This window comes from Simochromis diagramma, unplaced genomic scaffold (assembly GCF_900408965.1).
Source record: "Simochromis diagramma unplaced genomic scaffold, fSimDia1.1 OVJJ01000413.1, whole genome shotgun sequence".
In the NCBI taxonomy this organism is placed as follows: Eukaryota; Metazoa; Chordata; class Actinopteri; order Cichliformes; family Cichlidae; genus Simochromis; species Simochromis diagramma.
The window spans coordinates 1273918-1301835 of NW_024386948.1; the positions used below are offsets into that span (position 1 = coordinate 1273918).

The window sequence follows — 27918 nt, forward strand, 5'->3', positions numbered from 1 at the left end:
AAGGGTTTAACCGTTGGGAAGGGAGGTGTTTGGTAGGTATGCATGTTTTGGTTAAATGTTAACCGTCATCCATAGCTAAGAAAGCCCAGAGTGCACACTGAGCGGATAAACAATACAATAAAGAGCACTATAATGGATGTCCACAGTTGCTTACATTCTGACAGGATCAAGTTTTGTTTGGAAATGTTATGATGTAATGTCATATCCAGGTCTTTAAAAGCATTGCAGCAAGACAGCCTAATATTTTTTTTTCTCCCTCTGATGATCTAAAGTATCATATTTAAATGTCAGGTGCGGTGTCAGCTTGAATCAAAGAGCAAATGCTTCTTTCTAGACTTGCATTTTGCTTTGATGCTCAGCAGTCACATCGTGGTAGAAAAGCCAGAGATACTGCGGTTTATTCTTAGCAGACCAGAATGTATCAGCACATGCAGATAGTATTAAAGGCTACAATCTGCAGTAATAAAGCATGTTTTTCTTTCTTTCAGACATACAAAGCATAAACAGATTTCCCTAACATTTGCTATGTGTAAGCATTTACTCATTTAAGCCCTTCCCGACTCCAGCTCGGATCAGCTGGCTTTTGCAACTGTTGCATTCCAAATGTGCGTGTTGCCAACGGGGAAGTTCCAGAGTGCCCTCTGGTGGGCCAACTATGCAACATCAACACTCATAACATGGCTGAAGGGTGTTTCTTCTGTCGCTTCTTAGGATAACTTTGAAATTCATACCACAGGTGAATCTACTAAAGTATCTCGGGTGAGTTTGACTCTCATCGACCTCAACCTCAAGGTCAAGGTCAGAGGTCAAGATTTCTAAGAAGCAAAATATGCGATAACTCAAGAACAAGGCAACGAGGGGTTTTGAAATCTATGAACAGAGTGGTATCACTGTTCATTTAACATGAATCTACAACTAATCTTTTCTTACCTAAAACAAGAGGACTATCTGAGCAGGTGGTGCTAGTTATACATGGTCATAGCCTAACTTTGTGATGTTCTTGATCATACTGAAGTTCCTTTAGGTAAACCCTGCATGGCAGCCATCTTGGTAACTGTGGTAACTTGGTAACTGCGAACTGACAAGATGGGGAACATACCTATATGAATTAGCCAAAACTGCTGTTTCCATTAAAGCTTAAACATGGTTGTTTTAAGAAGCCTGTCTCCCTGCAGCTTCTACAGAACAATTTTTCATGACATGCCTGCTTCCTTTAAGCGCCATGTCTCAGATAGCTGGGTCGTTGATAGTCGGACGTCAGTGGTTTAATCCCCGCCCCCTCCAGTCCACATGTTTAAGTGTCCTTCGGCAAGATACTCAGTGGCAAATTGGCCCTGATGCATCCATTGCAGTGTGTGCATGAGAGATAAAGTGCTTTAACCATAGTGATGTATGAAAGTGAGGAACTGTGGCTTACAGTGTAAAAGGCCTTTGAAAGGTATACACTACACCTTTACTATGATAATGAGCAGATACTGAAGATAGCTTCAGTTGCGGAGGATCTCCATCTTTGGTGTTACAGAAAGTGTTCTGTAAGTGGGAGGCCTCTTCTTTATAGCACATCTGTCATAACCGTGTGGCTGATGGGCCACAGTGTCATTTCCAACTTGCCATGATGGTGCAAGAAAATGTCAGTGACAGCCCGATTCATGTGTTGGTCTTGAGCCAGAGGGCTCCTTGAAGGTCAGATGTGCTGGTTTGTCATAAAGGAAGGGCTGAACTAGAGAAAGGGATAGCAGTAGTAGTGAGAGACTGTAAGACACTATCTGTATAAACATCACTGCATACTTCAAAATGAATCAATCGCTTTTACTTGTCATATTGTTTGACAATGAAGATTAAGGTGCAGCAGCTTTGGTTCAGTTTGCTTCTCACGCAGGCCTGAAAAACAAAGCTTTTATTTTATCTGTTAGTGCAGCAGGTAGTCGCAGAGGCTCTGATTGCATTGTAGATGCCGCCTCTGGAATATAAGTTTCTTCACTGCTTGTCTGGCCAAGAATTTCTCTTCGCACCCATCAAACACATTAAAGACACTCATATCCTTGTTTATGTGCATATGCCTACTGGTTTAATTACTTCTTTCTCCAAAGGTACGCTGAAGGCAGCTTTGATAAATAATGCATGGGGAACGTGCTATATTCAATGTACATTCCAAAGGATGTTTGCGTGCCGAATATAGCGCCGCAAACATCGGCTGAAATCTTTTCAGGCCCCACAGTGGTTAAAGTCAAATGCCAATATTTGATCAACCCATTTTGTTTGACTGGAACACTGGGAGGAAAACATGTTTGTACAAGTCAAGTTTGGTGGTATTTGCTTAGACTGGGCTGTAGAGAAACAGAGATTGCTACAGATCTCTGTTCAAGCTATTAGAGCAATAACATTTATGTGCATCCTGAAACTGTTGCCATCACAGTTAAGCATGCCCCGAAGCACAGTATGGATTTTATGCAGTGATCACCGACACACGAGGGGTGGATAGTTTGCTGCAGTCAAAGTCTAAACTGTGCTATAACTTTTTTTTTTTTTTAGATACAATACTGTCTCAATCACACAATCTGACCTTCTTTAACAAGACTATAAAACTTTTCAAAAGGTTGTCGTCGAGGCAAGGTAAAAAAAAATATCGATTGTATGTTGCATCGCAGTGTCTTTGGGATCATTGTCAATCAGAAGCTTTCCAGATGGTATTTCAGGGATCTCCCTGCATTCATTCAGTTCCATCCATTTTGACAAGATGAACGCCACTGGTTAAAATGTAGATGCTCACTGTTGCAGCTCTCTGCTGAACCTCTTTGTGCATGTTATTGACAATTTGAATCAAAAATGTCAAATTTGGAATCGTCACTCCATTAGCCCTGTTGCTGCTGCTTTTCACTGTAGTTCTGGCTTCCACTGGACCGAGGACGAGGCTTCAGTGAACAGCGGACTGATCATGTGATGGATCAGATGCATCTCCAGTCCTGTGTCAGGGCTTTGCTAAGATACTTTCCTATTTCACTCGACTTTCAGATAGTATTCGTCTGCTGTAGATACATTTTTAGGCTTGCTACTACTTTGTCCTCCACTTGTGTAGTTTCTTCAGTTTATTTTTAAGGACACACGGCACATATCTCTTTGGGAATCACCTCTTTTGTGCAAAAATACTGTTTTAATCCTGTCCAGCTGTGCTTTGATTGGTATCTTTGTCAATTTAACTAAAGAATAGGGATATGTGTTTCTGCACCAGGCTGCTTGTAACAAAGTGGCTAAAAGGGGTTCTTTGCTAAGTTCTCTGTAATGTGTAGACACAACACTGGGCCGTTGCACGAACGGGATTTTTAATCCTGGATAATTCTTAAATCAGTGTCTTAGCAAACAAAAACAATCACAAGAATGTTTGGCTCCCTAAAAAGGACTGGCTAAAGACTTTTGCACTGTATTATAGCTTTCTTTTTTCATTTCTTGGTAAATTTAATGGAAATAATTGATTTTGCTGAAAATTGCGACCAATTTAAAGCTTCCTCCTCCCTCACTGGGCTACTGGTTTCTGATTAATAATAACACACCAGTGGACTAATCTAGTTTGGGGTCACCAGGGTTGGACACTCGTTTTCCTGGGGAAGATAATCCCAATTATCCCAGATTCTTATTACAGTAATGAACAAAATATTTAAAAAAATTGCATCCCAGAAGAACACGAGCTGCCAACTAAGACTAACTTGTGTGACTTCTAATTACTCTGTTGTGATTTTTTTTTTTTCCAAGAGCACAATCAAACTATCATTACTCCTCATCACTTTGATTGAGCTGCGAATGAACGCAAAATTTGAGTTGGAAGTTGTTGATTAGTAATGCGTTTAGATATTTGGAATACAGTTCATTATGTTTCAAATCGGTATCGACATACTCGGTTAATTTGAAAATCAAGCTTGAGTCTCTAATCAAAGATGTGCGATTAAACCGGTAAAAACGTCACTGGAGCAATGTTCCAGTATCTGAGGCCGCCTCAATTTATCGTCGGTGTAATGTGAACTTCCTGCAGCACTAAACAAATAAAATTTAGCCCTTCCTGCAGATGAGATCTGCGAGATGAGTGATCTGCTAAGCTAAACAAAGATGTTATAATTTGTCCTTGGGAACTGCGCTGTAGCACTGAAAAAAAAAGAAAGGAAAAAAACATTTTTTTTTGAGCTGCAGGAAGCAACTTGTAAAATCTTAATTAAAAGATTGTATCAGACATGGCTTTGCTTATGGAAAATAGGGAAATAATGGACTTAAAAGACACATTTTTACAGACGGCGCCGAGAAATAATTCACTACGCGAGGATAGCTGGAACGAGAGAGAACTTATTTGCCGCGGGGAGAGAATTGGCATTTTTAATATCCACAGCAATGAAATCTCAATATAGCTACTGCAAGGCTGCAGAGTGTCATTTGGCATAAGATCCTTCATCTTCAATATTTTCCTCTGCTGTTTGTCTCTTTTTAGTCGTCATTATGGGGAAAAAACAAAGTGTAATTAACACAATCATGATTAATTACAGCACACAGCCCTGGTTTACACATCTGCCTAATTGCAAGTTTCTTTCACTTTATTTCAAATGTTTAAGTTAGCAGAACTCGTCACATTAGCGGTGCTTCTTCCCTTTTCCCCTTCTCTCTCTGGTGTGTTCCTGCCCAGGCAGATGCTAGAAGTCAATTTTTTGCCCTTTTGTTCCCTTCAAGTTTTTCCTCCAGCATTTTTTAAATAAAATCCCAGCTACGCAGCGCTTTGCTCAAACACTCGCCCACATACGTTACTCCCACTGTCCCCTAAACAGCAGTCGAGCCCTCCTATAGAACTGGAGATGGACGCTTTGGAGGATAAACATGGGCCAAAAAGGCGAGAAGTGTAGCACAGCCAAAGGCAACCTGCCAAGCTGATTCCCACTGCGATATATACATAGTAATACCCTTATTGATCGCTCTGAATATATTTATTGAGGGGAACCAGAAAGCAGACTGGGGGAAATAATGGGAAAATTTATGACAGGCAGTGCTCAAGATTAATTCACTTTTTAATTACAGGCAAGTACATAGGTATTGCCTGTCAAGTAGTTAGATTTAAAGCAAAGACAAACAGCGAGCAATGCTTGCTGAGAATGCAGTATATGGTAGAAAGTGTATGAATCAATAGTACATTTTTCCTCAAATATGCCTCGTGGAAATTGCCGTCATCCGTATTAGGCTCTTAAACCCATTCTGAGATCTGCGTTCCGCCTGTTGTTTAACTCCATTATTTCTTTCTTTGCCTTGCCTAAATTTGTCTTTTCAAGTGTCACACTGACTTTACTGTACGTCAGCCACTTCCTTTCTCTGTGTATTTCTTTCTTGATTTTTTATTTTGTAGAAATGCAATTCACCTGCAGGGAAGAAAAAAAGGTTAATGTGTTCAGGAGGCAGTGTAAGAGCAGAATCCAGCACTTTAATGCAGTTTAAGCTCCTGAGTGTCAGCTGACTAACTCTTGAGTTCGTTGTTTCACACCAGAAATGCTCTAGATATGAGCTTTAGGGGTCTTTGAAAGGCTGAGATGGCAAAAAGAGAAGTTTCGAATTAGGGACAGTGTGTCACTATTCTGACAATCACATTTTCTTTCTTTGTCACTTCAAAGTGAAAATGGATTTTTCTCAGTGTGTCACGCGTGTGCAACTCGGCCCCTTTATCGGCCAAATGTGATGTATGTCATGCGGAAATGTTGGATTTTATCTAAAAGACATTAATCATCTGGAATGTTTGATAACCTGCGTGTAAAGTTCAACATCACACCTGTGGCCTTGTCATCAACCGCGAAGGCCAGATGGCATTTACGCCTCAGTCAAAAGTCACATGTTCTCACAATTTACATCTGACGGTGTACAGCGCATCACTCAGCCAGGTGCGGTGTAATTGTATGCGATCGACGACCCCTGAAAGGACCCGAATCCATTTCTTATCTCTCAATCCCCCCACCACCCCCGACCGGTGACACTCAGGTATGACACATAGGCACGTTTGGAGTAACGGTGAGCATCTGTTGCCATGCAACAATTCAAAGCCATGTGCACCACATGCAAACGCACAAGTAACCTCTTATTTGGGTTATTTGGGTTCTGATCGTGGGGACAGCAGGCGTAGCAGAGACACCAACACAACAGTTTTTAATAACACTTAGAAACAATTATTGGGTAAAATATTTTACACAAATGAAAAGACCAAGATCTTTAAGATAGAAGTATAATATCATAGTGCTGATACTAATGGGAATGTAAAAGGTGAAGTAAAATCATCATTTTAGAAGCTGTTTGATGGTTATTGCAATTATTTTAGTGTACCTGAGATTTCTATAAAGACTAATCCAATCGAACCACTATTGAGTGGGAAGTAAAAAACTTGTTTCCTGTTAAAAGGGCGTTTTTCCTTCCCACTGTCGCCAAGTGCTTGCTCATAAGGCGTCATTTGATTGTTGGGAGGGTTTCTCGTTGTATTATTGTCAGGTCTACCTTACAACATAAAGCGCCTTAAGGCAACTGTTGTTGTTATTTGGTGCTGTGTAAATAAAATGAAATTGAGCTGAATTGAATTTAGCTCTACAGCAGCATTCCCATAACCATGCAGTGACAAAGCTCGACTTTGTGTGATTCACAAAAGACGTTTCAGGTTGCACGGGTGAATTCATGCATGTATATGTTAGTTATAACCTGTTCATGGAGATTACAGTGGGAACACTAAGTAAGAGGATTATGGCAGCTAAACAGCTGGCAGTATTATATTTAAACCTGGTATTCTTATACTGCACAGCCATTATCAGTTACAGTATGGTGATGTAAAAAAGTAGTTTAATGCCTGCAAGTATAGCCACCAGCACTTGACTCAGTGTGGTTTTTTTTCTCCACACTGATAATTAATTAAGCAATATATTTTGCTAGTGTATAATTAATAGCTCTATGTAATTACTTTTCAGTGACTAACCAATTACCATTTTCAGGTATTTTAAGCACAAAAATCTATTATAAATAGAAAAACTTTGCAAAATCTTGTTTGTGTGTTATATATAACCCTTAGACTGACTATGTATAGTGTTGTGGAAAACTCTTGAGCCTCACCTTATTCATATGTATTTTGGTTCCAAGAAGCCAGACTGTGTTAGCATTTTTAATAGTTCTTTAGACTTTCTGACTGTTTTACATTCAGAACTTTTCTGAACTTTCTCAACTGCATTTCTGAACTTTTCATTTGGCTGCTTTTCCACTCATTTTCAGTCAAGCTTTTGTACCTGATCATTTCATTTTCCTTTGGCAAGTGGCAAAATGATAACAAAGTATTGGAAACAAAATATAAATGCGGTGTGGCTCAAGGCCTGAAAGAGAAGTCAGGTCCTTAAAAAACACGAAGAAAGTCAACCAAAGACCTGACACAGGACCTGAGAGGTTCAGTTGATCATCCACTGTTCACTGAAGCCTCATCAAAAATGGTCTCAGTGGAAGGGTGGCTGTCAAGAAGCCATTCTTGAAGGGAAACAGGGAGAAAAGGCTGAGGTATGAAAAATTACACAAGAACTTCACTGAAAATCATTGGCAAGTAATGAATCCAAATTTAAAAGTTTTGGCTCTTCAGTATATGCAGAAGAGGTCAGAAAAAGGTACAACAGTGAGTTACTACAGCCATCTGTAAAACACATGAATTGATTGATTGAAAAAAAGGCAAGAAAGTAATATTAGATTTTGATCCAACATGCAGTATCATCTGGAAGGTATCTGATTGGCAGCAGCTTCATTTTTCAGCACGGCAATGATACCAAACACACCGCCACTGCAGTAAAAACATAGTCATGGACCTCAACATTATTGAAGCAGTGTGGGATCATCTTGATTTGAGAACAGAACAAAAGGCAACAACATCCAAAGAAGAGCTTTGAATGTCCTGCAAGAAACCTGGAGAACTATTCCTGAAGACGGCATAAAGACATGACAAGAAAGCTAAGAGAGTTCAGTCTGTGTTGAAGAATAAAGGTGGTCATACCCAATATATTGACTTTCCAGGTCATCAGAATTATACAAACTCTGTATTTCTAATTTTTTGAACAGAATGTAAAGAAACAAGAGGTGGCTCAAGACTTTCGCACAGTACTGTATGTGTGTCATAACCAGTGTTGGTCAAGTTACTTGAAAAAAGTAATCAGTAACTAATTACCAATTACTTCCCCCAAAAAGTAATCCTGTTACTTTACTGATTACTTATTTTCAAAAGTAATTAATTACTTAGTTACTTAGTTACTTTTTAAAAACACGATTTACAACCTGAATAGGTGATAAAGCGATAGATCTTTCAGCCCAATTCTACTTTTTCTGCATAATCCATCATACAAAATGTAATCAAATGGAAAAGTCTCTTTTTAAAACTTGTTTTATTAGTTTTAATCTTTTAACTTTATGCATCAAGCAACAATTTAATTATATGCAACATTCACTGACTGGAAGAAATTTGTTTAATATTTAAACCTATTTTCTGCACATTCCAGCACATAAAATAAAATTTTTTGTGTGTGTTTACACTCACTCTTTCAAATAGATGCAAGTAAAACACAGCAGAAAATAAATAAAATCAAAGACTCAGCGGTCCTGTTGCTCTATTTTCACCTGTAAAGCAGGAGTAGGGTAGGCGGAGGTTTATCCTGGTGCAGGTGTGCCGCAGCGGTCAGTGGAAGAATCCGCGAGTTTCTCTGTGAGTTTCCCATTATGTGGTAGCGCACTCGGTGCTTGCTTGGAAGTTTAGGGGGTTTTTTTCACTGTAAAAAGAAGTTTTCTTCCCACGCACAACGGACACTAATGTTTTTGTCACTTTTTATGGAATCAAACTCAAAGTAAGGTCAGTACTTCCACGCTTTAAACGCTGCACGCTCATACTCTCTCCCGCACTCGATATATTATCCATTGTTGATCTGCACACAGCTGTTGTCACGACCGTCGCACTTGCTTACGTCACTGTCATGAGACATTCTTGCAAAAAAATCTCCGTTTTAGTAACGCAGTAACGCAGCGTTCCTACAGGAAAGTAACGGTAATCTAATTACCGTTTAGGCAATAGTAATCCCTTACTTTACTCGTTACTTGAAAAAAGTAATCAGATTACAGTAACACGTTACTTGTAACGCGTTACAAGTAACGTTACTGCCCATCTCTGGTCATAACAGCTCCAGACATACTGTATAATATTTTTACCTTGCTTGGCTTGACAAATCACAATGAACAGCACTGGAAGAGGCTCTTTCTGGATTGCCAGTGAGCTTTATAGTCTTATTACAGAACATCAGATTGTCTGATCCAGTGCTGTAGAATTATTTTCAGGAAATCATTTTAAAAGCATGAAACCTTGTAGATTCCTCACATTTATCTTATTGTATGCCCTGCTAGCTTCATGAACAGTGCTTCCCTGTATCAGTTTGGTTTTTAATAAAGAATAATCAGTGTTTTGTACAACTTTTCACTGCAAATATAAAATGTCTCCAAATATTTGTCAGAGTTTGGATTTGATATTGCAGAATCAAGCCAACTGCATCAAACTGACTGTAACTAGTTAGCTGTCATCTCTACTCAACCTACTAAGACATTTTGAGATCTAGGGAAAGCGTGTTGATCAGCTACGAAGCTGTCAGCAAGCTAGACGCAGGTTCACATGTTAACCCCACCTGCCTTCCTCCATCAGCCTCCATCGCTAAGCATCTTCACCCGAAGTGCTCTCTGCACACAAACGCACGCCTCGCCGTTGGCGAAACAGCAAGGCGTCTTTGCATGCTTAGTTCGGATTTTTCTAGCTTTCTTCCAACTCTTGCTTTCCCACTACCACTTCTCCTTCCTCTCTGACTCACCCTCAACTCCTCCCCTCTGGGATATTTTAGGCCAGGCGGCCTGCAGCATCACCTCCTCCTGTCTTCCTTCCTCTCCCACCTCCCACTCTTATCCTTATCATCAAATGAATAACACATATCTGAAGCTGGTGGCCCCTGCTGAGGAAACAGGTGAGCGATGAGTACAGGCCTTGCTAATTAACAGTCAAATCTGTCTTTTAGTTTGCATGTGATCAGTCACACGTGATCTGTGTGCGCACAGTTTCTCATCTTCGGCATTGCAGATGTTTACCATCAGCCTGCATCAGATTCAAGCAGAGGTTTCATTATTGCAAAGCTCTCAGTGTGTAACATATATGGCCATTGTGAGTAATTATGTGGAGTGTCCTTCTTTTTCAGAGCGTTCACCGGAGAGTGAATTCACTCCAGCTATTCCCAATGCCTGCAGTTATGTGATTTATGTGATTTCCCCTGAATGTATTGTCCCATCCTGTGAGCCCTCTCATATTCAATTGTTTTGATGGATCTTCTAAAACAACACCTTTTTCAATAAGGAAATATACCCTTATTATATTCTGTTCCTGCAGGGTTGTTATATTGGTATTTTTCAACAAGTACCCTTGGAGAGTATGGCAGTGTCATTTCTTTAGAGCTCTTTTTTCTCCCCTCTCTCTCCAATGGTTTATTTTATTTTTCACTGCTTTCAGAGATCACTATTTCAGCTCGCGGACTCTCCCGGAGCATCTAGCTTATTTTTAACAAGCAGTATCTTCTTTCAGATAGGAGATTTATCTTCTGCACCTCAAAAATATCCATCATAACAAGTGGCTGCAACTCGACAAGGAACGCCGAGGTTCAGCTACTTTTCAAACTGCATATTAAGAATGAGCGAGTCACCATCTGATCTGCGCGATATGATTTGTCGGCGGCGGAAGTTGCGGGTGCACGACTGCCTGTGTGATGCTTTCCATCAATAAAACGTATAGGACTTTGCTATGTGATATTCATGAACAAAGTCAGAGGCGAAAGCCGGACATGAAAACATGAAAGCACAGCGAGGGAGTGATGTGCTGAAGAACATCGATCGGCCGATAAGAACAGGAACACCTGTCAGCTAAGAACAGTAATTTGAAGCCACAGTGAGAACACCATCGCCACAATTTGATAGGTGAGGAGTCGAAAACACGGTGCTGAGGTGTATGTGTAATTGGACAGAGTAGCAACAAAACCATGGCTGCATCCTGCCTTGTTTACAGGCACATGTTAGGAGTGCAGTATTACTGAGAGGCTTCTATGTTAAAACTCCCAAATATATAGCACAAATAAACAGATTTGCAGAAGGGTGCAGTTAACAACAACTCAATGCCTACCTCAGTTCAGGTACTCACAGATACTGTTAGCTATTTTTATTGAGGCTTAGCCATTGTATTACAAGTGGCATTACTAACTATACAGACAGCTTTAGGTTGTCATTATCTGCTAAGCTTTGGGGTTAGAGTTAGACTAGACCCTGGCCAGTAGAGGTTAGGCTAACCCTAAGTCGAAACTAATTTAATTCGTCAAACTGGACCTCCATGTCATGGTTGTGGTCTTTGTACAATTATCTGATGCATAGCATGCCATTAATTATACTAAAAGCCCATTCAAGAACCAGTTTTGGCGAGTAATAGTCTGTTCCTTATAACTAATTCGCTGATATCCGTATCTGGATGGATGCATTGGGGCGGCTCAGGGTGTCTCGGTCAAGGACATTTCGACCTGCGGATTAGGCGAGCTGGGGATCAAGCCACCTACTTTCCAATTAGTAGCGATCCCACAACTACACTGGTCATTTAAATGATTACTGTAGAGAGCCGCAAAAGAGAGGTAGAATTTGGCATCATCATGGTCTCAGTAGAAAACTGACTCCTTAAATTCTACCAACTCATGTTATTCAAAGATGTCTTTACTAATATATCCACTCCCTGCAATACTTTTTGTCATTTCTAATTTTGCAGTCCAGATCGATTTGTACAACTTGTCAGTCCTTGTCACTTTTTGTAAAGCTGATTGCGATAAAGTTCATTGTATTGTAGTTCAGAAATTGTCCACTTTTGCTCATCAATCTTTCAAATAGCCCGTCGTAAACAAAATAAAACGATTTTGAACCTACAAATTCACCCAGTTACTGCTTATCCACTTCAGGCCATTATGAGATAAACTGGATAAGCGTGCAGTGTGTCCTAGCTGCTATTGGCTGAGAGATGGGGCACACGCTGCACAGGTCTATCTAAAGGTTCCTGCTCCGTTATTGAAACTACAGTTTTTGATTGAAGACAGAAGCAGATATCTTTTGTTAGAAAGTCTCAATTCACAGTTTTGTAATTCTATAAAATAATGCCACTTATTTTTCATAAAGTTGCAAATTGTGGCTGTGAAGATCAATTGTTCTAATATATTAGTCATAGTTCGTTGTTTTCCTCTTGTTGCGGTTAAACATAATCGTCAGTAAGTGCATCCATCCTGACTCTGCTCTATTTAACCTGCAGCCCTGAGCCAGATGTTTCAGGGCAACAGCTGCTAAGTCCTCCCGTTAAAATAAAAAAATCATTTTGCCTGAACTATATAATCTGACTCCCACACAACAACATCACAGGCAACGCACCGTCTTCACTCCCGCTGAGCACCGTACACTATATCTGACGAGTCACATTTTGTACCGTCAGCGCTTTTCGCGAAATCTCTGTGATGAAGGAAAATTGTAGCAGTTCTTTTGTTCTTTTGTGTGGTGATGGAAACACCTTTCCTTCAGTTGAGCTCACAGTAAGAATTTACAGTAGCCTTTTCTAGTCTATTAACCTGTTTATTCATCCATGAAAATGAAAACTACACAATAAAACCTACCAAGTACTTGATGACAGCCAATGAAATTCCCACACGCTGGACACTTTATTAGATTCACCTTGTTAGTACTGGGTTGGTTTTGGTTATGCTTAAGAAACCAGTTAAATATTGGAGCTTCGTGACATGGTGTGTTGTCTTGCTGGAGGCAGCCATCAGAAGGTGGTCATAAAGGGACAGACATGGTCAGCAACAACACTTATGTAGTCTATGGGATTTAAATGAGTCCAAAGTGTGCCAAGGAAATATGCTCCACACCATTACACCACCAGCAGTAACTGGAACAGTTTTCATTTGTTGTTTATACCGAATTCTGACCCTACCCTCCTAACACCGCAAATGAAATCAACTCCTCAGACCAGTTAATGTTCTATTGTCTAACTTTGGTGAGCCCATGTGAATTATAGCGTTTATTTTCTGTTAATCTCTGGCTCTCTTTCACAGCATGTCTTTTATCCTGTCTTCCTTCTCTCACCCCAAAATGTCGCAGCAGATGGCTCCGCCCCTCCCTGAGCCCGGTTCTGCCGGAGGTTTCTTCCTGTTAAAAGGGAGTTTTTCCTTCCCACTGTCGCCAAAGGGCTTGCTCATAGGAGGTCATTAGATTTTGGGGTTTTTCCCTGTATGTATTATTCTAGGGTCTACCTTACAGTATAAAGCGCCTTGAGGTAACTGTTGTTGTGATTTGGTGCTGTATAAATAAAATTGATTGGCACCTGATGTGGCCTTCTGCTGCTGTAGCCCACCTGCTTTAACATTCAATATTATTGTGCAATCACCTCAACTTCTACAGTTTGTTGTGACCAAGTCTACATCTCTAAGTGTGTTGAGTTGCTGCCATGTGATTGGCTGATTAGATATTTGCTTTGAGCAGTTCTACCTAGCAAGGTGGCCAATGTGCAATAAGTACTGTTTAAGTCCAGCAGTTTACAAGCAAATACTGTTTTCATGTTTGATATTATTTACTAGCATAAACAATTTTTGACAAAGTGACTTAGGGAGACTTCTCTCTCATGGTTGTCTAGAATCTCGCACCATGCATGCCATCTGCCCTGAGGTAGTCAGTTACCTTTTCAAAGCTTTAACAGCCACTGACAACTGCTGACAAATTTATTCTCCTTCCCAGTGCTGCAGAGTTCCCTTCGGCTTCAGTCCAGTTTGAAGACGTTCTTGCCAACCTATCCAACACTTTAAATTCCATCAGTCTGCACTTTAATGACATATCTGCTAATGTATCGGTGTCAGCTGAGCTGGTTCACACATTGATTTTGAAATGTCAGATTCTGTTTAAAAAAAGGACATACTTTGATGCTCGGCCTGCTGCTGTCATCTTTTAATATAGCGATGATTTGGCAGTAATTAAATCATTTAATGTCATTAATCTATTAAGTTATAAAAAGTCCTTCAATTTGATTTAGTAGTCAAATGGCCAATTTAGCATTTACGCAGCTGCTCTTATCATGGTAGCATCATAGTGTTGGCAGCTTGTCAAGTGGCGGGTTAAAAATAAAAACTGTCCAGCAACTTCTATCATTACCAAAAATGTGTGCAGGTAATAATAATTATTAAAACTCAGCATAATTCACAATAATTAAAATATCTTAATGCATAAATACATTAGCATTTCATTACCCTACTGTCTTTTGAAGTCAGCGATTATTATTGACATTAAAAATGCCTCCATGCACCATCTTTGCATCAGTCTAGTTGTGTCTGATCTGAAGAAACCTGAGAGGAAACATGAGAGGCTTCGAGCTTACGATATATAAAGACTCCAAGATAGCGAAGCTTTTTTTCTTCTTCTTTTCTACATGTGTGACTAACAAGGTTTTCCTCTCAAGTTGCTTTTTCATTTATTTTCTCATGTGGAACTCGCGCTGCATCTTTTCTTTAACGATCTCAAGCTAACAAACAAACACACACACAGATGCACACACATACACGCTTCTCCTCTTAATCTATGTCTGCTGAAGTGGTCTTTAATGAGGTGTGAACAGAGGACCACAACCCTCTCCCTTCCTCCCTCCTCCTCTCCCACTATTTCATCTTCCCTCTCTCTCATCACTGAGAGTGACTACAACAGACAGACAGAGCTACAAAGACATAGAGCGAGCGACGCATGGACGGGTGGAGGGAGAAAGGTGATGCTGGAGTTAATGGGAGAGAACGAGGTCTTTTTTTTCTGTTTCATTACTTCATCCCTCCATCCATCATCATGTGATCACAGCGAGAGCAGATCACAAGGCCTCTGAGGCATTTTTTTTTCTTTTTGGTAACCCAACGTACCCTATAAATACATGATAATTTGTAGTATATTAGGTAATTACCGGTGGTAATAAGCAAGTAATATGTAGGTACTGGGTACTTTCTAGGAATTTAGGCAACCAATTCTTTAAAAAGAATTCTGGATGGTTCTGTTATCCATCAAGCGCAACTGTAGTTAACCAGGGTTGATGGCATTTGGCTTGTTCCACAACTCTTGAGGAGCCAAACAAACATATTTGTTTAAAAATCACCTCTTTAAGGTCTATTTTATGAATATACTGTGCAAAGGTCTAGTCCAGGGGTGTCGAACTCCAGGCCTTGAGGGCCGGTGTCCTGCAGGTTTTAGATATTACCCTGGGTCAACACACCTGAATCAAATGATTAGTTTATTGCCAGGCCTCTAGAGAACTTCAAGACATGTTGAGGAGGTAATTTAGCCATTTGAATAAGCTGTGTTGGATCAAAGACACATCTAAAACCTGCAGGACACCGGCCCTCGAGGCCTGGAGTTCGACACGTGTGGTCTAGTGCTACCCCTTCATTTTTTGTATTTTGCTAGGTAAATGAGTAATAAGCGCAGAGATTTATTGAAGCAATTCTAAGGAGCTTGAAAGTCAATATTTGATGTGACCACCTTTATTCTTCAACACAGTCTAAACTCTCTTTGGCAAGTTTTCTTGTCATTTCTTTAAGTAGTCTTCAGAAATAGTTCTCCAGGTTTCTTGAAGGACATTCAAAGATCTTCTTTAGATGTTCGACTCCCTTTTCTTTTGTTCTCCGTCAAGATGATCCCGCACTGCTTCAATAATGTTGATGTCTGAGCTCTGGGGAGGCCGATCCATGACTGACAGTGTCCACTGTGTGGTTTTCATAAGTTTTTACTACATTGTCATGCTGAAAAAGTTTTTACCTATGATACACTTTGCATGGTGGATAACAATCTGTTGGTACCTTTCTGGGTTTATTATTAAATCAATTTTGACAGGATCTCCGACACCACTGGCTGAAATGGAGCCCAGAATCATAACAACCTGACCTCCTTTATACATATTGATCATGATTTTAACCAAACATCCATGAGACCTGTTGCTGCTGATTGTCAGTCCAGTGCTTGTGTAATTTGGCCTGAACTCTTTCTGCCTGATGTCCTCGCTTCTAATCAGACTATTTCTAATTAGATTTTGGTAAACAGTAGATGGATCAACTGGAGGGTCAGATAAATTTCTCAGGTCCGTGTCAGTTCTTTGTTAGATTCTTTTTTTTTACTTCAGACAGAGATTTTTAGTCCTGTCATTTCATCTTTTATCCTCCATTTGTCCAGTTACCTCTAATTATACAAGGACACTGTGTGCCATGCAGACATGTTTTCAAGTGATAGCTCTTTGGGAATCCAGTTGTTGGTGTGAAAATATTATTTTAAGTCTGTCAAACTGTGTTCTTTTTGGCTTTTTTCATAGATTCATCTAAAGAAACAAGAACAAATGATGTGTTATGTGTAGATGGTTGTTCATTCCTTAAGTTAAGTTTCTTTTTTATGCTTAAATAACCCATAAGTCAGTGTGCAGTTGTTTAACAAACAAACAAAAACATTTCTCTGGTTCTCTGGACCTTCAGAATGCCTGTTGCTCAAGACCACTTTTACAATATGAAGTCTCCTCTTTGGCTTAAGACTTGCATAGTACTGTAATGTGAGACATTTGGATAATATGCTCCAATAAATTACTTATTTTTGTGCAGTTTGTGGCCATATTCTCCCATAAAGGGTATTTCAGGTGTAGTTTTTCTGCACTCACCTGCTTTTTCTACCTCACAAAACACTATAATTTACTTTATATGAACGTGATAAGTCTTTGTATTTAGGGGACTGTAAAAGGAAGGGTTACCCATTTTCTCCTCAGCTAATGCCAGCATCAAGCTTTTTAGTGTCGATGTGTGCACGGATGGCTGTGTGCGACTGTGTGTAATGTGCTTATAATATATCTGTGTTTGTGTGCAGGGAAACAGGTCAGCCTGGATGTGTTTCTAGCCCCCCGGTGAAAAGCCTGCCCACTCCCACTCATAATAACCCACCACAGAATTATGGTTTTGTATTTGAAGACCAGCCAGCTTCACTAATGCATCTCAACTTTGTGTGTCTGTGTGTGAATGCGTGTTTGCATGCCTTCCAGCATGTTGGGATCCCACTGACGAACAGCATATCAGTAGCAGCATGCCCTTGATTTCAGTGAAGGGCAGTATTTCTACTACAGTTAAAGAGCCTTCTCCTACTTTGTTAACTTTAGCTTCGAAATGGTTCCACTTTTGCCAAGAATCAACCCCGTGTTCTCTGAGCTTGTTAAAAATTACATCGGCACTTTGATTGCCTTCCAGGTTTGGGATTTCACCTTGAACTCGTTCGGTGCAAACAGCAAATCAAAACTAGCCTTCACATTTGAATTTAAGCATGACTTTTCTGCGTTTAAAAAAAAAAGAAAAAAAGTCAAACCACTTAAGTGCAAGTTGAGTGAGTGAACAACGTGTCATGCCCCTTTAACTGAGACTGAGTGGACTAATCCTGTTTGCCCAGTAATCATGAAGTTCAAAGCTGCAAAGGTCAAAGGAAACTTCCTCGGCTAAAAAGTAGTGAAATGGTAAAATTACATACAAAATGAAAGTGTTAATAAGTCTGTAATCTGGCATACCTCGTTTCCCTTCCTTAAAAATGGCTTCTTGACAGCCACCCTTCCACTGAAACCATTTCCGATGAGGCTTCAGTGAACAGTAGATCAAATGAAGGTGTATCTCTCAGGTCCTGCGTCAGGTCTTTGCTGGATCTTATTTCTGAAGGATGTTACTTTCAGACACTGTTCATCTCTTGTAGATAATTTTATAGGCCTCTAACCTTTTGGGTTTTTTATTAAGGATATACTGCATGCTGTCAAAATGTGTTGTCTTTTGCATTTTTCATAGATTCAGATAAAGAAATGGAAAAAGCTAAGTGTTTTTGCAGCGGTTGTATCTGTCGACACACGCTGGTTTATCCTTGAGTTAGGTACTGTTTGTATTCATGAATGATTCAGTGTTAAGTGACTTTGAAACCAAACAAAGAACAACAATATTCCTCTGAAAATGGTCAGGTGCAAGGAAGAAAAGCCAGTGTCCAAAAAAAGTTTCCTCGAGACCATCTGAATTCCTTGGAAACCAAATGTAAAGAAAAGAGTGGTGGCCAAGGTGCACAATACTGTACAGTAATATTCGATGCCTGATATGATCTTTCAAATAAAATCAAGTTTTGAGTTTGGTCCCTAGTTAGAAAACCCCAAGTCAGTATATACGCAGATATTTCCAGAAGTATGTAGACCTTGAGAATATTTGAACAAACATATTCAGAAGCTAATCGGCTGTAGAGAGCACATTTTCTTGACTTTAAAACAATGATTAGAAATTAATTCTCGCACTTTTTTTGCTGTGTACAGCTGTATGAACGCCACAGGGCAAACATTTTTGGTATTCCTGGTGCTGGTGCCAGCAGGACTCTTAAGCTTTCAGATTTTTCCAACCCTGTGCTACATTTTCAATTTTCGCATCCTGGCAATCGATTGTGTAACTTCAGTAGCTATCATGGTTTCCTACCTCCAGGTGTTACTGGAGGCAGTAGCGAGAATTGCTTTTCCATAATGCAAAGCTCGGCCAATGAAATTTCCAGCAGCTGAAAAGAAGAAGTGCTTGCAATATTAATTTGACACAAAATTGCTCATGCAGCAGTGCAACAGAACAGGTCTTTGGGTTTGATTGGATCTTATAGATATGAGTAATTATGACAAAGTCTTGTTTTGGTTTTAATATACAAACTACAGTGTACAACTGAAGTTACACAACATTTGCACCTTACAGTAACAGCATATGCAGTGAGCTGTGGCTCCATGTTTGATGTTTGTATCCTCGGCTCAGTTCTCTTTTCATGTTTCTATAAATACATTCCTATGCACCATCTCCTCTCTTCAGAATCAGCATTGTCTTACAGAAGACAAACCATCAGAGTGGAAAAAACTCACTTCTCTTTTCATGTCATAATGAAACAAAATAATCTAAGCATATTTCATCAAGAAAAAGGTAATTAAGGTAATGAGGTTTTTTTAATTTTTTTATACAGCATTGAAATATGCCTGGCACAGGCATAATTTGCTGCGGACCTTTTTTTTTTTACAGTAATTAATGACCTCCGAGGCATTTTCCTGCTTTTATATTGCTACTCATTGCATGAGCGTTTCTTTTTTTTAAGGCCACAGTATGGTTTTGTCGGTCAGTTGTTGTGACATTGGAACTCTTATTCCTTTTTTTCCTTCTAAAATGATGCTTTCAAAATGTTTTTCTCCCGAGAGTCCAGCCATCCTCTTCAGATTAAATCGACTATATAAAAAATAAAATGAGTCAATCAAGTCATTTTTGCTTTTTCGTTGAAAGTGCACACTTTACTGGGCAAGAACATCTACTATCCTTGTAGATGCTTTTCTAAGTAGTGTATTTATTTTCTAGAGCTGAAAAACCTCTTAGGGAGGAGGCAGGGATGGATGAATAGGGCAACAAGTTATGAGGCTTCAGCACAGGAGACATTTCATAACCAACCCAACTTAACCCGATAAACTCGGTGAGGCGTCAGTCACTACAGGCTTAGAGGATCAGTTATTGACCCACAATATCTGGTCACCAGGGGAAAATGTTTATTGCCAACCTTTCGGCAAGTTTTACTGGAGCTTGCTAGTATTGGTTACGTGAAATCGATGAAAGATGGCTACAATCAATAATAGTTTGCATGGGAGACACTTGCCTCTGACACCTGAGCGGTAGTGAAATTTTAAAAAGTGCGGCAAACACTAGAGAATGTTTTCCTTCAAAAATAAAAGTTGTCCTACCCTGAAAAGGGCAACTTTTGCTTTGAAGGCAAATTGTCTCGGTTTCCACTTGCTAACTAGTTGGCCAGTGTTTGCAGACAAGTTGGAGTCTTCTATACATACTGTGGCGACAGCGGCAATCTACTAGTGACCAAAGCAATAAGATATTTTTGCAGTATCTCATAATATTTTTCATCCAGCCACTGTCTGCAACCTCCAGCAACCACTCATCAACTGGTCAGGGAATACATATTTTTCCGTAACAGCTGTGGGATACCAGCAGCTCACTTACTGGTCTCTGGGCCTGTGTTAGTAAGGCCTAAACAAACAAATCCATAGATGTGGCAGAACAGGAGGCAACATTTTGTAATTATTTGAGTGACCTTTGTAACTTTCACTGCAACTGTAAATCTGCATATTGTCTGCTGACATTTTATATTAATGTGCACATGTTCACTATTAGAAATAATGGCTTAATAGCATGAATCTTCACTGAACATTATCTCTTTTTTGGTCATTATAAGCCACTTATTCTATTCTGCTTGACCAAGCTACTACACTACACAGCCACCTAGAGATTGGGGTTAATGGCTTCCTAATTCCTTTTTATTGATGTAATAGTTTGAGACAAAAAAAAAACAATCATTGTGCAGGTGCTGGACACAGTGACCAATCCAAAATCTAAAACTTTAAATCCAGACTTTGGTCATGCAGACAGAAGCTATCCAAACTAGGTTAGCATGTGGTAGGAAATAAAACTGGCAGTCTTTCATGAAGAAAAAATGGAAAAGAAATGGAAACTAGGAAGAGAAAAGAATCACTAGGACCACAAGAGATTGCTGTAAAGGTTAACATTAGGAGATTATAGATGATCTGGTAATAGTAATAGTCATTAACTGAACACATGTAGTAAATTAGAGGGAAAACAAACAAGTGGAGAAAGTAGATGTGAGTGTTATAGAAAATGTCAAAGTCATGACATTTGATAGAGTGTTAGCATATACAGCAAGGCTGCGTAGCACAGACCTGTTAATTAGTCCAAAGTAACAGAAATTAAGTAGTTAAACGTCACTCACCAAAACCAGAATGCAGACGTATTCAAGGGTCAGTTTGTTCACATAAAATTCATGTTATTTGTCAGATTACACAGAAAAACACGTAGTGACGCAGACACCTTCCAGCTACAGCCCCTGTGTCAGGGTCAATCTAATGTTAAGCCTTAATAAAATTAAAATCTGTTACTTAATAACAGAATAAGGCAGAAATTGCAAATAAGTACTTCATAGTGACAGCCAAAGGAGGAATGCGCTACCACTGTGGATGCTAATTAGCAACAACTGTTGACCACAAGCTCCTTAAAATAAAGTGTAAGCACTATTTGTTACAAAGCTATAGATACTAATAAGAAACTTCCATGTACCAAGTGATATAAGTACCAGTTACATCACCTGCTAAAATGGGTGATGTAAAACTATCCTTTTCTTGAAAAACGAGCCAAATACTTCGACCAAAATAGTATAATTTTTATAATGTGTTTTACTGGCCTCGTCAAGACAGAATCTTGCCTGCAGCATCAGTGAGAAATCATTTTCAAAGGGTTTTGAGTTGCATCATAAAGCTCCCAGCTGCTATTTGCTGCTCTACACGGAGGCCAAATGAAGATCTGAGTGCCCACGAAGGATCGGTTGTTGGGATAACACATTTTATGATACCATCTCGCGTTGTGCTGAATTATATTACGTGGGATTGCAGCTCTGTTTAAATTTCCAAAAAACTCGCCTCCATCTTGTCGATCGACTCTCTAAACCCAGGCTCATTTTTCCCAGGTTCACCTCAACGATCGCTGCTGCAGTCAAAACCGCAACTCATTTGTAAGGAAAAAGAAAAAAAAGCCTCAACCCTCCGAGTATTTCCAAGCGTGCAAAGATAGAAAACCTCTCCGATGCCACTTTGAAGACTAGAACCAATTAGGGAATCATTATAATGAGGAGCCTCTAAGTGCACGTCTTTTGTTACTCAGCAGCTGTCTAATTGGAGTTGGTGCATTTCGAAGGGAGTTGGGACCGAAGGCTGTTCTCGTGTCAAATGTGATAGGCTTTTAAATCAGCAACGTGCTTGTGGCTGACATATTGATCATTTATATCTCATTGCTGGTCTCGGGCGGTTTTGTTTTTCTTAGGTTAATTTTAATATTACCGCTGTTGCTGTACTGTAAGCATTTGTGAAACTCCCGTGTTGCAGTCATTATGAGCTGTACACAGCTGAAAGGACAGCATCTCTTCCTGCAGCTCTCGACCTTCCTGCCCACTGCAGCTGCAAATGTTTTTATTTATTTTTTTTACCTGACATTACACTGTTTTTGGAAATGGTTGAGTAGCTGCACAGCCCCTGTATATACAAAACAGTTTGTAATGTACTCCGTGTTGGCACCGTATCGTGACTTACTCAAAGAATGAGTGGCATTAGTACTGAAGTAGCTTCTGCTTTGAAAGCATGCACACTGATATTTAAAGCTTTGACTGGGTAATTCATCCTTCTTCTCCTTCTTCTTCTGTCCACTATTTAAATATATATATTTCCATGTGTTTGCTCCCATTTAAAGGACGCTTTTATTGTGGTCTTTAATGAATAAATCATACTCCCACAGTCCACCGAGGAGAAAAGATGTGGAATTTAATGCGCTCTCTCTTTCTTTCTGTTTGTGTTTTCACAGCTCCCCTGACAGACAAGCCGCCAAAAATCCTTTTCCCTTCAGAGAGCCAAATGAGCATCATAGAAATGGCAATAGGTAAGAAATCTCGTTTCATTCCCTTCAGTGATCGCTTGTTTTATGAGGATACAGTGTCGCGCTAGCTTGCGCTACACAATGGCATTGCTTCAGATTTCTAGATTAGCCAGTTGGCGCTTCAAAGTAGGTCCTGTTCTACTTTACTTTAGCTTTGGTTTTTTGGAGTGATGTGCTTATTTTGTCCATGTAGGATGAAAGTTTTAGAGTCAGATATTATTAGGTAACAACCCCAATGGTAGTTTCTTAATTTGTAGTGTAATCGTTTAATACTTAGTAAATGTCGCCTTGCTGTTGCTGGGGATATTCTGCTCTTCCTCTATGAGTATACACCACATTGTTTCTCTTGGATACAATATTTTTTATTGAGGAGTTACTTCTACGTATTGCCACTTTGCTTTTGCTCTGTTCTTTTTTCTTCAGTATCTATCTGGCAATTAATGTTAAATATAATTAGCTTTTTTCATGTTCTACATTAAGGTTTTAATCACCTTTCTGTGGCTTTGTCTGAGATTTTTGTGGGGACTCCATAACATCGAAACTGAGTGGCATTTTATTTATTTTATCTGTCACAACACATTTCTACAACACCTTTAAATAGCGTGAACAGCATTGCCATTTTTTAGGTATTGAACTATATTGATTTCAAATCCTGTATCATAAGTTTCCCTTTTGTTTTGGTGTCGCACAGGTTTAACTTTAAGAAACCAGGCAGCAGGGTTGTTATGGTGCTAGAATTTCATTTTATTTTATTAAAAATAAATACATAAAGATTAGAACAGCACTCGTTGGTGCAAGTGTATTCACCTGCAGGCTTGATTATTTCCTGTGCTCCTGGTGAGTTGGCAGTATGATCATAGCTGATAAAATAGTTGTCAAGTTTGTTGTTATTGACCGCCACTGTTTTTGTCTAGTTGCTCTTACAGACCATAACACATTTCTGCCTGTTAAATTAACACTGTCCGTTATCATTTCAGATGGGCAGGACTGCCTAGCTCCAACAATAATGTTAACACTAGCCATAGCTGCTAGCCCCTATCCTGATCATGACTTGCCAGAGAGCTAATAGTTAAATGGTAATGTTAACACCAGCTTGGTCAATATTAATGATAACAGTTTCGTCGTTGCTGAAACAGGAGATTTACAGGCCCCTAGAAATTTCTCACAAAGACAGGGGTGTCGGTCTTTAAGTTGCTTTAGCAAGTTTGTTCTGCTGCTGTTCAAGAGTTCAGCTGCTAGTGGTGGGAGGGGCTAGGGATAAGAGGGACTGTGTGCCTGTCTGTCTGTAGCTGCTGTGTGAAGTCGTGTGTCTGCAGGAGGAGGAGGGAAAGATGTCATTGTTGGTATAAACAGCTTTGCAAATGAATATCTAATTTTTAGTACCAATTATTATTATCTTAGTAAAAATCCCACTCTGTATAATTGCCTCCTATATTACCCATGGTATCGGAAAAGTGCCCTCTTGTTTTCAGAATTGTGGTATAGAGAGCTACTGGAAATATCAGTTCTGGTGACGTCCCTACCAAGCACTGTTCAATATGCAATATTTCAATTAGGTCTTTTCACTTTCCTTGCCCTTTTGTGAATGGACCTTGAGTTTTTATCAGGAAGGATAGAAGATAGAAAAGGATGAGTCATTTATCACATCTGTGTATGAAAAAGAAAGTGATTCACTTGGTATAAAAGCCGTGTCCGCTGTGTTTCTTTCTCCTCCAATCCTATGCCTTTTCATTGTATTCACACTCATCACATCTATCTTGGTTATTTTGTGCAACACTGATGCAGCTTGTGTTTGTTCATCTTTAATGAGTCAGTACATAATCTCTCTTCGTATCATCTTCAGTGTATTATGTTAGCAGCACTCCAAGTGATTGCCTCCAATTCCGCCTCATGTGGCTGCCTCGGTACCTTTCGTTCGCCTTACCAGCTTTGGATGCACGGGGGCTCATGGGAAAATTCCCGCTTTGTGCCTTATTGGGCAAAAGCTCGGCTGTTGGTGGAAGAGAAAATGGGTCACGATGGAGGCTTCCTTTGAAGTAAATTTGTCATGGGCGATGAACAAAACGGTCTCGCAGAGGTAAAACGTGGCAATGGGAAAATAGGTGCAAGTCATTGTAGCCTTAAATTGATGATGGATAAAAGTCTCCCTGGTTTTCTTCATCTGATTAAGTTTTCTTAGTGGATAATGATGGTTTTCAAAATCCATTACCTGATAGCTTTGAGAACAGGCAATAATGGTAGAAAAGATATGTTTTTACTAAACTGTACTTTTACTGTATTTTTCATCAAAAGAATATTTTGAGCCCTTCATTTTCACTGCTAATTGTACCAGGCTGCATTTAAAGGGCACCTATTATGCACATTTTTGAGCACATGCCTGTAATAAAGTAGCATTGCATTATTCACAATTATCTATCTCTTTTATTATCTGTACAGCAATTCATGTTTAAGCTCCATGAACTATCCCTTTAAGCTAACTCTCTTCTGATTGGCTGCCCCTCATAAAAGACGGTTTGTGGGTGTGGCTTCCGTTCCGTGTCTGTGCCATATTAGGCATGTATGCGCTCAGTGATGTCATACAGAGCCAAAAGTGGAATAAACAGTATGAAATTTGAGCTTTTGGCTTATATAATAATAATAATAATAATAATAATAATAATAATAATAATAATGGATTGCATTTATATAGCGCTTTTCAGGGCCCTCAAAGCACTTTACAATTCCTCTCACATTCACACACTGGTGGAGGCAAGCTGGTGGAGCCACATCGGCAACCTTCCGGTTACAAGACAAACTGCCAACTCTTTGAGCCACGATCGCCCCACATATATATTACTTATTCATACTCTGACTTCATGATTTGAATCTTTCCATGTTTCATATGAGAATCCTGTCACTGTAACAGCATGAAAGATCCCCTGTAAATTTGCATTTTGGTTTTAACTGGTTAAGGATTAGCCAGAATTCTGTAGGGGTTTTTTAATGCTCCTCACCCACCTCTGCACCCTTTGATATTCTACACAGAGTCAGCAGCACTGTGTACATAATATATGAACACCTATTTGATTCTCTGCCAGTACAAGCTCCTATCACTTCTTCTCAGTGTTGGCCTAGTGCGCTTTTATCATCCACAGAGAGCCCAGTCAAACCCAGCATATCCTTTCAGGGTTTATGGCAGCTCGGGTGGAATTTTATTTATTTATTTTTATTCTTTCTTCCATAAAATATAGAAGAACAAATGGCTTCAGCTGACAGTTAATTAGGCAGGTGAGACGGGGAGAGCGACGAGAGTGTGAAAAGGCAAATGCGGAGAGACACTTTTCAAGCGCTCGCTGTGGAACTCGAGGGAAGAACGGAGAGAGCAGAGGGATCTGTGGAGTGGGGGTCCCAATTAATCAGCATGCACTTTCTGTCCACTTCTCTGTCTCCTAATGGATGTGCTTCCTCAGTTATAACTGATTAAATTTAAAATGCTTGATTAAAACATGTTGTGTAAATGCTCTTCTCATGCAGGCCCTCAGTGGGCATGTCTCTCCGCTGCTTTCTCTGTGGGACAGATCAGATACAGTTCGCCTCTGTAATTCAGTCTGACATGTCACCTCACACTGCTTTCACTCTGTCTTGTACACATAATCGACTGGAGTACAGCTAAGCAGACTTACTGCAGGACAAGTGTTTCTACTGTACTGCTAATCTGTACGCTTTGTAAATAGTTTAACAATTTAGGGTTGGGGGGAGGTTCGTTTCCTTTATGCATGAATATGTTTTTGGTAATCTTACTAAATTCGTGCAGAAGAAACAGTTTTTCATCTATGTTCGTAAAGCGGACTCAACCATGGATTGAACCCTAACCAACCAGCTTTTTTGGGCCTTTATTCTGCTGCTGCGTCTTCCAGATTTGATTGTGTTCGCTTTTTCCTCCCAAACTTCTTTGTTTTGGATTTTGTTTGTTTCCCAAAGTGTATTCTGGTAGTCCCCGGGCGGATGGAAGTGAATTTGTGGTTTTCAGTTAACAATGTGGGGTAGCGCAACAACAAATTGTAAACACAGGAAAGGGTCAAAGGTCAAGAATACACCCTGGTAAAAGTAGATCCCTGTACTCCATTTAGGATGCTCCAGAAACCAGTTGATATGTCTGCAACATTTTGAATGGCTTTCTCTCTGTGTACAGGACATCTTTTTACACTCTCTGATTGCACTAAATTGTGGCCAAAGGAAGGTAGACGCCCATCCATGCAACTATTGAGTGGCTTTAGTCTTGGACTGTGTTTTCATTGTTTGGTTTGGCACCATTCATGTGCATTTGCTCAAACTAACATTTTGCAAAACAGGAGCAATTTGCATCTTTTCACGCCCACTTGTGTTTTTTTTCCACTGACCTTACAAGCCATCATGCCACATCTAGCATTTGCTTCCCATTCTGTCTGAACACACTTTTACTTCCAATTAACAGTACACAAAGCCAGGTCTACAAAGAAATGTTTTCTCACTTTGCTGTGGAAGAACTTGACGAGTCTGCACAAAACACCCACAATGAGGAACCAAACAATTTATCCAACATCACAGCATTGAATTGAAGTACCGATGCCAGGCGTAGGTTCCAGTATAATTAAACCTTCATGTGTACCTTCATGTGTGCTTATCTTTTCTTCAATGTAGCATCATTCCACTTTGTGTTTATAGATGTAGAATACGTATAGATGGTGAGTGGTAGCCTATTGCAGGTTTTTATTGCTGGTACATGCCCATGCTATGGTGGGTTTTTTTGTCCTGTTTGTACTGACCAGCATTTTTCTGATGTAATATATATACAACTGGAAAAAAATAGTCCTGGAAATCTTTACTGATACAGACATCAGTCGACGGAAATGAAAATTATCAACCTACAGAGGCCTGAATTCAGACACCCTGAAAATCACAGACGAAAAATGATGCAGCAGGCTAGGTTTTTTTTGCCAAACTTTTATTGCAGCAACTCAAAATGGTACATCTAGGCCCCCATGTTCTTGTGTGCATGCCTGACATAAGGGCACGCTCCTTATGAGACAATGGGTGGTGTCCTGGGGGATCTCCTCCCAGATCTAGACCAGGGCATCACTGGGCTCCTGGACAGTCAGATGTGTAAACTGGCTTGGATGGACCAAAAACATAATGTGCCAGAGGTGTTCTGTTGGATGTATGTCAGGCCAGTGTGGGGCCAGTCAATGGTATCAATTCCTTCATCCTAAAGGAACTTCCTGCATACTCAATGGGCATTATCAAGCACCAGGAGGGG

At 39.8% G+C, this 27918-nt stretch overlaps 1 protein-coding gene across 2 annotated transcripts in view; it reads left to right on the forward strand.

Annotated features, from left to right (window-relative positions):
• LOC120737552 (interleukin-1 receptor accessory protein-like 1-B) overlaps positions 1-27918 on the forward strand; it is a 324999-nt gene that overhangs the window by 178322 nt on the left and 118759 nt on the right. For both annotated transcript variants that reach the window (XM_040038339.1, XM_040038340.1), the window contains exon 6: positions 22572-22646. In XM_040038339.1, coding sequence (XP_039894273.1) covers positions 22572-22646 — 75 coding nt within the window. The remainder of the gene's footprint in view (positions 1-22571; positions 22647-27918) is intronic.